Source organism: Musca autumnalis, unplaced genomic scaffold, assembly GCF_047663935.1.
Source record: "Musca autumnalis isolate F117 unplaced genomic scaffold, ASM4766393v1 scaffold_2, whole genome shotgun sequence".
NCBI classification, from domain to species: Eukaryota; Metazoa; Arthropoda; class Insecta; order Diptera; family Muscidae; genus Musca; species Musca autumnalis.
In genome coordinates, this window is record NW_027411755.1 from 156,128,246 (window position 1) to 156,142,367 (window position 14,122).

At 37.3% G+C, this 14,122-nt stretch overlaps 1 protein-coding gene across 1 annotated transcript; it reads right to left on the minus strand.

The window, feature by feature from the left end:
- Positions 1 to 1,892: 1,892 nt before the first annotated feature.
- On the minus strand, positions 1,893 to 3,032 carry LOC141393144 (lysosomal aspartic protease-like). Its single transcript, XM_073966102.1, has one exon. It carries the CDS (start codon positions 3,030 to 3,032, stop codon positions 1,893 to 1,895), a length of 1,140 nt encoding a protein of 379 aa, XP_073822203.1.
- Positions 3,033 to 14,122: the final 11,090 nt, after the last annotated feature.

The window sequence follows — 14,122 nt, forward strand, 5'->3', positions numbered from 1 at the left end:
TGTGTGATTTTCTTTATTTGCTTGGAATGTTATGCGTGCTTTCGAATGCTCTTCTAACCTTTGAAAATCAGTGTTAGAAAATTATTTTTGCTCTCACTCTCTCGGAGAACATAAGACAAACGGTTGAATTACAAGGGTTGAAAACAACACTTGATGTGCGATGAGCAAGAAAGTAAAACAGAAAATGTAATTGCGTATTTAAAACTACTTGGCAAAGCATACGCAAGTGTCAAAAAATATCCATTTTTAAATGACTTATTTTTTGAGTGGCTAGCCACACTCGTACATATTTTGAGAATGGCAAGCAACACTTGCATTTATTTTTTAGAGTAGCAAGCCGCACATACGCTTGTTTTTTTGCATGTGGCTTATGAGTGTCAAAATCAGCTACTTACGCAGTTCTCTGACTTTCACCTAACACATTCACCATCACATTATGAATTTCTTGTCCCGATAAAACTTTTTTTGTAAATATTTAATGACAGCACGCATTTCTAATTTTTCCAATGTAAAAAAATTGCAGATACGTCTTTTTTGAACACCTGTTTCTATATGAAGGAGTTGCCAGATCGAAACAAAATTTGACATGTGTTCATAACAGGGATGGATGTTTCCAAAACACTTAACTTTTTTCTGTTTATACCGCGCTTTTTGTGCTAGGCTAAGAAGTTTCCCAACTGCCCTCGTATACGGTCCGATACAATGTTATCCATTGACTCTCCCGTTGTTACGCGTTAAGTGTTTTGATGTTATGTTACGTGGTCCTTTCTGATCCACTCTTCCATCGTTTTAAGTTGGATAGCTGCGACGGTCGCTTCATACCTTATAGAAAAGTGTCTTATGCCCTCGTTGGTCTTGTCCTCATTGCGCCGGCTACACTTAAACAGCACATTCGTTAAACTTTCTGTAGAATTTTAATATTACACTTTTTATCCATAGCTGTCCACCAGACTACTGAAGCGTATGTTGTATAGCCAGTGTGTCATCTTAGGATTAAGACCCCACATGGAGCCTATGCCCCTTCTACAGGTTGATCACCGTATATAAGCTTTGTTAGCTCTCTCTTGAATATGGTATTTCCACTTAAGTTTCCTATCCAGGATTACTCCCAGATATTTAACTTTGTTGGAAATATTTATTGTCTTGTTTAGGACAACCAGTTCTTCAAAGTGCCCCAGTTTTGTTTTCCTAGACATATTTTTGAAAGAAAATTCTAAAAATTTATAACGGGACTTTATCGAAGCAACACTTTTTGCTGAAAGATACTTCATAAGTGTACAAAACAGGATATACAAACATATCACAGGATATTCAACTAATGTCAACTAAATTGAAGCAACAAATACAAATTTTAAATGTGCTATTCAAATGGGTGCCACCGTGGTGCAATGGTATGCACGCCCGCCTTGCACGCAGAAGGTCGGGGGTTCGATTCCCCGGCCAGGCAACATCAAACATTTTTCAACGGTGGCAAAATACCCCTCAGTAATGTTGGCCACATTTCCTGAGTATTTCAGCCATGTAAAACTTCTCTACAAAAGTGGTGTCTTAGACACGCCGTTCGGACTCGGCGATAAACAGTAGGTCCCATATCATTGAGCTAAATATGAATCGGGGTGCACTCATTGATATGAGAGAAGTCTCCCTTGTCCCGTATGGGATGTTGTGAAACAATGTTGTTTTGTTTTTGTTATTCAAATGAAACGGAGTGTATATGATTCAATTATTTTCCATACTATAAGCTTTAGCAGTTCACACGAATCTACCCACCCCTAGTAACACAATTTCTCATTACATTGAAAAAAAATTTCAATATTTTTGCATTTTAACTTAAGTGTTTTTATTTTTCACACATTGCAAATATTCCGAACATTTCTTTCACAATATCCACCTTAGGCTGCTTCAGCAAAACCAACACGGTTATAAGCGAAATCGAAAACAGTATAGTATTTGCCAATGAAGACATCACCCAAAATCCAGAAATCGGTTTCCATGTAGGTGAAGGAAGACATACAATCACCATCAACTGTAACGATGTAGGCACTGGGTGGCAAAGTGAAAGTGGTACCGCCAATCACGAAGGTTACATCAGGCAAACTATCAACAGTGGAACAATCAACGTAGTAGGCACCTTCATCATCATTATAAGTACCACCGATTACAGTATTCAAAGTATTGTAAGCATCTTCGGGGCAAACGATCAAGCTGGTGCCGGTATCAGCAATAGCTTGGCAGTTATCGCAAATGCTTGTACCATTGATGGCACCAGAGGTAACTTCAAATTGCCAATAGCCTTGGGTAGAAACGGGAACATAAGTGATATCACCAGTGTACAAACTAGAGTCAACACCACCCAAAATCAGTTGGCCACCATCGGTAGAGGTACCATCGCGTGTCAAAAGGAAAGAGAACATGTTAGCGTCGACCAAACCTTGAGAGAACATATTGTAGAAGGGAGGTACAACATCGTTTTCAGCCAATGATTGATAAGCCATGCCGAAAATACCATCGAAGTTAGCATCTGTGAAACTGTTTCCGGGTTCATTCATAGCTTCGGCAAATACTTGATTCTTAATGGTCAAACCTTCAACGGTGACATCATCCTGGGACAAGAAACCGCTCATGCTACCGGAGCCATAAGAAATGGAGATGGATTCACCATTCTTGACATAGGTACTGGAATCGTCGTGATTGTATTGATTGTGTTTCTTGCAGGCAACATCCCAGATCCAGCAATGGCTGGAGGGAACCCACAAATTGGACGAACCAGAATCGAACAAGACAACAAATTTCTGGGGTGGTGTACCAATGGTAATGTCACCATAATAGGCCATGTTCAAAGAATTTTCCAAAGGTTCATCGGTGATATCACGACGTTGGGGCAAACGATATTTGGTGCGCAACACAGACTTCTCAGCACGTATGTCCTTGCTAGTCTTGACAAAATTTTCATGCTTGTGAATTGGTACACGCACCAATTCAGCACTGGCCACGGCCATTACAATGACAAAGATAGCGAAGTACTTGAACATTTTGAAGCTATAGGAAAAGAGAAAAAATTTAGAAAGTTTGGCAACAAAGATGTGGAAGAGTGTAATTTTATTACTTTTGTATTTATTGTGCTTTTCCCAAAAGAAACAACACAATTACTATTCTTAATTGGTAGCATTTAGTTATATTTATACTGAAGGATAATCTAATGCTTGTCTAAATATCTAACAAAAAATTTGACACACATTTCAAGATAAGGCTACATTGCACCAAATATCATCTAATTATTGTTATTTTTATAAAATAACATGTTTACCTAAATTGAAGTTCCGATTAGATTGGCCAATTATAATTATTACGGGAATTTTTGATTAAAGGAGACAATAACGTATACATTGGGGTTATAATTTTTTTTTTGCAAATATTGTAAACATCAGTTATTGTGTCACTTTGACTGATGACTCCTGTTTGACGATTCTCAGTCTGACAATAAAGGAGCAATACTGTTCTGATGTTTTTGGGAAAGCACAGTGGCCAAATCCCGAATGACGATTACATTTTGTTTCCGAGCATCTACTCCTGAACAGCGTATCCATCGTATTCACTATCATCTACAGCTGAACGCCGATTACATCATGGTACCGAATATCTCCAGCCGAGCCACGAAAACCGATTATCTACAGCCGAGCCACGAAAACATCGTGTTCCCAATCACCTACAGTCGAACACCGAATAGATCGTATTCCCGATCATTTGCATTCGAACGCCGAGTACATGGTGTTCGCAATTATCTACAGCCCAACACCGAATCCATCGTGTCCCCGATCATCTACAGCATCGTGTTCCCGATCATTTACACCCGAACAGCAAGTACATCGTATTCCCCAACATCTAAAGCTGAACACCGAATCCATCGTGTTCCCGATCATTTACATCCTAACACCGCATACACAGTTTCTCCGAAAATCTACTACTGAATCTATCCATCCCGAACATCTGCAACCGAACGCTTAACCCATCGTGTTCCCAATCACTTCTGCAGCGCAATACCGAATCCATCGTGTCCTCGATCATCCACAGCCAAACACTAAATACATTATGTTCCCGATCATCTACACCCGAACATCTACAGCTGAACACCGATTTCACAGTGTCCCCGAGCATCTACTGTCGAACACCGAATCCATTGTGTTCCCGATCATATACAGCCTTAAACCAAATCCACAGTTTCTCCCAGCATCTACTGCCGACTACCGAATTCATCGTGTTCCGGATTCTCTGCAGCGGAACGCCGATTACATTACAGAATATCTATAGCCGAACATCGAATACATGGTGTTTTCGATCATCTACACCCGAAAGGCGAGCACATCATATTCCGAAATATCTACAGTCCAACACCGACTTCATCGTGTACCCGATAATATATAGCCTAACACCGAACCCATCATGTTCCCGAACATCTTAACCATCGTGTTTGCGAGAATCTCCTGCCGAACATCGTGATTATTTACACTCCAAAACATAGTGTTCCCGATCATCTACAGCCTAATATCTATCCGAATACATCGTGTTTCGAGCTGAACGCCCAACTCATAGTGTTTTTGAACAACCATAGCCGAACGCTGAATCCATCGTGTTCCCGAACATCTACAACAGAACACCGAATCCATCGTCTTCCCAATCATCTACTGCCGAATTCCGAATACATTGCATTCCCGATAATCTAAAGCCGAGCACCGAACCCAACGTGTTCCCCAACATCCATAGCCGAACGCAGAACTATTCGTGTTCCCGAACATCTACAGCCGACAGCCGAACCTATCGTGTTCCCGAATATCTACAGCCGAACATCTATAGACGAATCCCGAATACATCGTGTTCCCGATCATCTACAACCGTACACCGATTATATAGTGTTTCCGAGAATCTACTGCCGAACATTGTGTTCCCTTTTATTTACTCTTGAACCCCCACATATATTGTGTTCCTGATAATCTACAGCCCAAGATCGAGTCCATCGTGTACCACTCATTCACAGGCGAACGCAGATACATTGTGTTCCCGATAACCTATAGCCAAACGCCGAACTCGTTTTCGTGTTCCCGAATATCTACAGCCGAACATCTACCGCTGAACACCGAATCCATCGTCTTCCCGATCATTTACAGCCGAACATTCTGTTTCCGATTATTTATTTGCACCTTGAATGAATCGTGTTCTTGATCATCTATAGCCCAACATCGAATACATTGTGTACCACTCATCCAAAGGCGAGGTCCTAATACAACGTGTTCCCGAGCTTCTACAGCTGAACGCCGAACTCATCCTGTCTTCCTACACCTACACCCAAACGCCGAATCTGTCGTGTTCCCGAACACCGAATCCATCGTGTCCCCGATCCACAGCCGAACGCCAAACCCATCTTGTTCCCGAATATCCACAGCCTATTACATCGTGTTCTCGTGACCCAATACATCGTGTTCCCGATCATCTTCACGCGAACGAGAGCACATCGTGATCCCGATTATCTACAAACGAACCCCGAATACGTCGTGTTCCCGATCACCTATAGCCTAACACGGAATCCATCGTGTACCCGCTCATCTACAGCCTAAAACCGAACCTATCGTGTTCCCGAGTGAGTCAGCCGAACGCAGAACCCATCGCGTTCCCAAACATCTACAGCCGAACGCCGAGCCCATCATGTTCCCGAGCATTTTCAGACGAACGTCGAATACATCGTGTTCCCTATCATCTACAATCGTACACCGAATCCAAGCATATCGTGTTCCTGATCATCTATACCCGAACGCCAAGCACATTGTGTTCAGTATTATTTACACCCGAACGCTGAGCATATCGTTTTTCCACGATTATTTACCTTTGAATAATTACCCGATTACCGACAAACCAACATCCGATCTTCTACGGATCGTCATTAATACATCATGTTCTCGAGTATCCACAACCTGTCATCAAGTTTCCGATTATCTTAGATTCACTTGGCAGTTTTGTTGAGATGTGTCAGATTTGTTGTTTTCATTTTTTTTAAAAAAAATTAAAAACAACAGTTTTTTTAAGTTTAAGTACTTCCAACATTGTTGTTGTTTTTAAATTTGAAAACAAACAAGTAAAAAGTCGTTAAGTTCAGCCGGGCCGAACTTTTTATACCCTCCACCATAAAAAAGTATTAAATAAAATGGAATAATTGGGGTCCTTTCACAATTTTAGGTGTAACAACTTTTCGACAATGGTGAGTTTATTAAAAACCCCGAAGGACAGATGCGCCGTGAGTCGAACTTCCGCGTTATGGCGTGATGAAGTTTTTGCAAGAGACCCTGTAAGCCATCATTAATTAGCACTATATCTTTGTTTGTTGTTTTTGTAGAGCACTTAAGCAACAGTGAACAAATATATAAAGCTAATTCCTGACGGCCCACAGGGTCTCTAACAAAAATTTCATCACCCCATAACGCGGAAGTTCGACTCACGGCGGATCTGTCCTTCGGGGTTCATAATATACCCACCAAGGCCTTTCTTCCCCAAGAGGAATTTTTCGTGCCCCAGACTTTCACCTCCATTTTGTTGCACAGTGTTATCTAATCTAAAAAATGTGTTCAGCTAGGTGAAAGGTACCACCTACGGGGCTATATCAAAGAGTCAAACTATCTTTACATTTTTTGGCGGAAAAGTTTTATAGCTGCAGGGAACTTCAAGAGTCAAATTGAGGGTAGTTTTATCAAAACAATGTAGACCCTCAAAAATGGACCCATGTTGACGAATTTTAGTGACGAAATTTCGTGACCACAGAAAATTCCCGAAAATCGGGAGGTAAAGTTATATGGGGGGATATACCAAAACATGGACCTACCTATATTGACTATTATTTTTGAATAGACAAAATTGTAGCTAAAATTCTCAAAATACCGATCATTACAGATAGGTCGGTTAAAAATTGCAGCTAAAATTCTCAAAATACCGAAAATCGGGAGATACCGTTATATGGGGGCTATACCAAAACATGGACCTATGTTGACGATGTATCGTTGGAGATGTCTTTTGACCACTGAGAACCTCAAATGGCAAATTACAGCTAGTTCGGTTAAAAATTGCAGCTAAAATTCTCAAAATACCGAAAATCGGGAGATACCGTTATATGGGGGCTATACCAAAACATGGACCTATGTTGACGATGTATCGTTGGAGATGTCTTTTGACCACTGAGAACCTCAAATGGCAAATTACAGCTAGTTCGGTTAAAAATTGTAACTAAAATGCTCAAAATACCGAAAATCGGGAGGTACGGTTATAAGGGGGCCATACCAAAACATGGACCCATGTTGACGATGTTTGGTAGAGATGTTTCATGACCACTGAGAACTTCAAATATCAAATTGCAGATAGTTCGGTTACAAATTGTGGCTAAAATTCTCAAAATACCGAAAATCGGGAGGTACCGTTATATGGGGGCTATACCAAAACATGGACCTATGTTGACGATGTTTGGTGGAGATATTTCATGACCACTGAGAACCTCAAATGGCAAACTACAGCTAGTTCGGTTAAAAATTGTAGCTAAAATTCTCAAAATACTGAAAATCGGGAGGTACCGATATATGGGGGCTATACCAAAACATGGACCTATGTTGACGATGTTTCGTGGAGATGTTTCATGACCACTGAGAACCTCAAATGTCAAACTGCAGGTAGTTCGGTTAAAAATTGTGGCTAAAATTCTCAAAATACCGAAAATCGGGAGGTATCGTTATATGGGAACTATACCAAAACATGGACCTATGCCCATATCCTTCGGGATATAAGTTTGTTGATCACTAGGAACCCTAAGTGCCAAATTATAGCTAATTCGGTCTGCAAATGTGGCGAAATACGTCAAAATACCTCAAATCCGGAGGTACCGTTATATGGGGGCTATACCAAAGAGTGGACCGATATAGCCCATCTTCGAACTTGACCTGCCTATATTGACTATTATTTTTGAATAGACAAAATTGTGGCTAAAATTCTCAAAATACCGAAAATCGGGAGGTACCGTTATATGGGGGCTATACCAAAACATGGACCTATGTTGACGATGTTTGGTGGAGATATTTCATGACCACTGAGAACCTCAAATGGCAAACTACAGCTAGTTCGGTTAAAAATTGTAGCTAAAATTCTCAAAATACTGAAAATCGGGAGGTACCGATATATGGGGGCTATACCAAAACATGGACCTATGTTGACGATGTTTCGTGGAGATGTTTCATGACCACTGAGAACCTCAAATGTCAAACTGCAGGTAGTTCGGTTAAAAATTGTGGCTAAAATTCTCAAAATACCGAAAATCGGGAGGTATCGTTATATGGGAACTATACCAAAACATGGACCTATGCCCATATCCTTCGGGATATAAGTTTGTTGATCACTAGGAACCCTAAGTGCCAAATTATAGCTAATTCGGTCTGCAAATGTGGCGAAATACGTCAAAATACCTCAAATCCGGAGGTACCGTTATATGGGGGCTATACCAAAGAGTGGACCGATATAGCCCATCTTCGAACTTGACCTGCCTATGGAAAAAAGACCCTCAGGTGCAAAATTTCAGCACTCTATCTCAATTATTGCGGACGCTAGAGTGATTACAACAGACGGACAGACGGACAGACAGACGGACAGACGGACATGGCTAGATCGTCTTAGAATTTTATCCTGATCAAGAATATATATACTTTATAGGGTCGCAAATGATTAGTTCGATGTGTTACAAACGGAATGACAAACTTAATATACCCTCCATACTATGGTGGAGGGTATAAAAATCTGAGATTAAGCTCGCTTACTTTACATATAATAAGTTCCCGATTATCTTCAAAACGGTTTGCAACCGCTTATGCTTTCCGAGCCGTTAGGACAAACATAGCTATCGACGAATCGTCTAAGGCAGAGCTCTCTGAGTTACCTCGAACTTCCCAACTGTCAAACCTTCATGCAGTCTGACTGAACTATCCTCACACCATTGAATATATTCTATCGTATAAAATCCGGGTAGACTATAAGCTAGTATTTAATCAAAAAACTAAATACTTGTTAAGTTCAATATTTTATCAATTACATTCGAAGAAATACATTTTTTTAATAAATAAAAGACAATCAACCCCTATAATCTTTTAGTCTTTATCAAAGGAAGGTCAAAGAAAATAATAAATAAATGCATATTTATCAGCAAATATCCAAATATATGTATAATAGAATATCTCTATGATGTAACTCAATCATTTGTTGTTATTTAACTTCCTTTAATGATGACATTTTAATTCATTTGCATTAGAAAAACTAATCCTCCCAATTCTTGTTATTGCACAATGTGTTTACTCCACTTGATGTATTGACGAAACACTCGAAATTTATTATTTTATTGTTTACAAATTCGAAATAAATATCTTCCAGACAAGTGTAGACAATAATTAGTTTGCTTATCTTTTACGTTAACAGACTTCTGGTCTTTGGTCACAAACTCAACCGTTCTTATCTTTTCAAGTGGCATTCACAGAAGAATGAACACAAACTATTAATGCTACACGAGTATTGCTGTAAAATCACTATCATTTTTTTAATGCGAGTACCCATTTCGTGATTTATTTTTTGATAAACAAACATCTACACTAAGGTGGGGTGAAATATTATATATATTTTTAGACTCTCCACCATAATATGGAGGGTATACTTAAATTTGTCATGTCCGTGAAGCAAAGCGGACATAACTCCCACAAAAACCTCGGACATAACTCCCAACGATTTTTTTTAATTACAAAAATACTTTTGGCCTAATTTATGAAATTATGTCAGTATGAGTTCGGAGAAGTTTTACCAAACTATGGTATTCGACGAAGACATTTCGTATTCATATTCATTATACATGTAAATATAATTTTTTCTTAATTCGTAGTAGTAAAAAAATTGCATATATTTACAAAAATTTTGTATTTTCATAAATTGTGAAAATATTTTTGAAAAAATCGCTCGATTTTTTTCAAAAATATTTTCGCCTGCGGCTTTTTTCGTTTTTCAGAAGGTATTTGCATAATTTAAACCACTTATTATTTTCAGAAAAAGTGCAAATATTTTTGTAAAAAATCGCGCAATTTTTTTCAAAAATATTTTCTGTTTTCCAGAAAGTATTTGCATATTTTTACAAAAACGGTTTATGTTCTTACATAGTGAAAATATTTTGGTAAAAAATAGCGCGATTTTTTTTAATATTTTCGCCTGCGGCTCTTTTCGTCTTTCAGAAAGTATTTGCATACATTAAAAATATAGATTTTTTTAAAAAGTGAAAAAATTGTTGTAAAAAATCGCGCGATTTTTTCAAAAAGATTTTCGCCTGTGGCGCTTCCTGTTTTCCAGAAGGTATGTGCATATTTTTACAAAAACTTTTTTTAAATAGTGAAAAAAATTTTGTAAAAATCGCGCAATTTTTTTTAAAACATTTTCGGCTGCGGCGTTTTTGATTTTTCAGAAAGTATTTTTTTACAAACAATTTTTAATTTTCTAAAATAGTGAAAATATGTTTGTAAAAAATGGCGCAATTTTTTTCAAAAAATGTCGCCTGCCCCACTATTTTAATTTAAAAATGGTAATTGAATTAAATACAAATTTTAAATATTTGTAAATACCCTGTAGGAAATGTCAATAGTGAATCTATACTGACTTACTACTGACATTGTCAACAGTACTACTGACAAACTGTAGACAACTAATGTAATTTCCTATAGACATTTTGTATGAACGTGTCATTCGAAAGTCAGTACTGACAATGGAACTAGTATGTCAATAGTAAGTCAGTAGTTCCTGAGGAACCATGTGTTGACATTGGAGGTAGTGAATCAGTATAGACATTGGAGGTAGTAAGTCAGTATAGACATTGGAGGTAGTGAGTCATTATAGACAATGGACGTAGTGAGTCAGTATAGACATTGGAGGTAGTGAGTCAATAGTACCAGATTTTCAATACTAATTTTTTTTAGCTTATTTGGATCTTTTCATTGATAAAACAGCTATATAGTACGTTTAATAAGGAGATGAAGCTACACATTTGTTTAAATACTATATTTGATTAAAGAATAAAACAAATAATATTCAAAATGCTAAAAATGTACAAATTGCGTATTACAGTATTTTTATCTTTTTAAATGGCTAAGCCAAAGATTGCACATAAGTAAAAATTAGTAAATAAAGACAATGTTTTCAACATTTTAACATATAAATAATAAAAAACGTTTTCGTTTTATTTTCTTGGACAAGTCGCACCAATGACTTGTCTGCTTAAAATAGTTCTTCTGTTGCACTTAACGTTTTATCAGGCGATTCGCTGAATGTTGATATAACATCTATGAATTGGAAAGAATAAACATGTATAAATAAACATATGTAAATAAAAAATATGTCCTTAAATTTGCTTGTCTATTATAGCTGTATAACATTGGCAAAATCTCACAATCGATTTTTGCCAAATAATTCTTCAACATTGTAATTCATTATTATGTTTAGTTGCATTTAGCATTTCCAGCGAGACCGCACAATATATACATACATCAAGCTCCACAATCTTCTCTAAAGGTTCCACATAATGTCTAATTGTCGAAATTTCATCACAAATGTTGTTAGTCGCCTCATAATTCGTACTTTGCTATAGAATTGTTCATTTTTCACATGTCTTTTATATTTTCTTTTGCTCATACTTGTTATTGAAATTATTTGCTTTAAGTTTTCACGATATTTTATTGATTTTTACAAAAACACTTTTTTCACCAACCGCAAAAATTGTTTTACGCCAAACAATTAAGAAAATTAAAAAAGATGCTTCGTTGGGCTATCATCTGTCAATATACACAATGCTTCTTCTTATTAAGGTAAAGGTATCAATAGTTGACAACCTGGTGACAAAGTGTTGACTTTGTCACCATATTAGTAGACAAAGTGGCGACATGTCAACACATGACCCCACACTTCCTACAGGGTATATTTTTGTAAAAATCGCACGATTTTCTTTTTAATATTTTCTTCGGCTCTTTTCCACTTCCGACACATCCGACTTCATAAGCCTCCATTCATCTTAATGGCTGCTAAAAAACAAAAAATATATACATATAAACACATCCGACTGGCAAAGTTTTGTTGAAATGTTGATTTGTATCGGCTACTACTTAATTTTCTTAAAAATGTTGAATCAATAATAAATTGTTATATGAAAGAAAAAAATAGGTAAAAAACTTTTTAAGTTAAACGGTTTTATGTTAAACATACATTGCAATGTTTAAGATAAATGTACTAAAAACCAAAAAATAATAAAATAGATACAGTCGTGGGAATTATAAACATATGCATAGACTAGACCAAAATAAAACCGTGGGGCACGGCGTCAGGCGTTTCTGACGCTATCATCTGTGTGTATCGCTCACGTTGCTTTGTTAACCCTTATTCTTCAGGCGTTTCTGACGCCGCCATTTGTGTATATCGCTGACGTTGCTTTTTTAACCTGGCCTCATATTGCACAGGTGTTTTTGACGCTAATTGTTCCCGTCGTTTCTGTAATCGACTATTTCTATCACCTTCACTTTCTTTAGCTCGTTTTGCTTTATACTTTTCTTTCGCTTTTTGAAGCCTTCGTTTACGTTGTGTTGCAGTTTCTGTTTTATTTGTGTTTGTATTTTTTATATTTTTTTACTATTTTGTTCCCACGGCGCGTTTTAACCTTTCACCTTAACTTGGGTGGTGTACAGCTAACGACGTATCATTTTTAGCCACCCTAACGCCACACAGTCCTCAACACGATAAAAAATCTTGACTTGGGTGGTGGATTCAGGCTGGATTAATCAGATACCTAAATTACAGATTCAATTTCTAAATTTAAGTCTTAATTATACGCCATTTAGTGGCTGCGCCCATCTTAAATTTTGAGGTTGTATAGTGCACTGTATTATTCTTGTCAAGCCCTTTTATTTGATACCCATATTGGTGGGATTGATAAAAAATTGTTATTAGCCATTTGGTAGCGGCGGCCATCTTAGATTTCAATTTTGCATAGTAAATTGTACTCTACTTGTTGAGACCTTTCATTTGATACCCATGTTGATGGGATTAATAAAACTTAAGTTATCCGCCATTTTGTAGAGGCCGCCATCTTGGATTTTAATTTTATATAGTACATTGTATTCTACTGGTTGAGCACTTTCATTTGATACCCATATTGATGGGATTGATAAAACCTACGTTATCCGCCATTTTGTAGCGGCCGCCATCTTGGATTTCAATTTTTTATAGTATATTGTATTCTGCTTGTTGAGCCCTTTCTTTTGATACCAATATTGATGGGATTGATAAAACCTACGTTATCCGCCATTTTGTAGCGGCGGCCATCTTGAATTTATAATGATAATGAATAAACATAATTGTATTGTCACCAAAATCCAAAGTGTATACAAAATTTCAGATTAATCGGTTGACAGTAAGAGGGTGAAATTTGAATTACTAAATTTGACCCAAGAATAAATAAAACGAACGGGGTGAGCTAAATAAAACCATTTAAAAATAACTTCGATATAATATATATTTTGTAATAATCTTCTAGATTCGAAATAAAAATTGTATTAAAAAAAAATTAAATTTTAAAAACGGACATAACTCCCATTGGGACTCCGCAAACAAAGGCGGACATAACTCTCAAAATCGTTTTGGGAGTTATGTCACGGCACCTTCGATTTCGAATATTGGTAGTAATTTTATTATCGAATGAATGGCGATAGTTTCTACGATAGTGACGAAAAACATTTTTGGTGCAGTTTCTTGATGTTTCCCCCATACAAGTTGCTGATATTATTCGAATGTTCGGAACAACTTTCGAAAACGAATATCAAGGCATGGTTCATAAGCAGCCTCGCCTGCTTACCTTGCTTGCCTGCTTCATTTCTGACATAACAAAAATAAAAGAATAAATAATAGCCCAGTCAAAATAGACATTGAAGGATTAAAAATTCCCACAAAGCTGAATTTTGGTGGAGAGCTAGGGTTTTCCAGTAGAAGCAACGTCCCCATGTGTGCAAAAAAGTTAGTTGGGGTCAAAGATCAAATT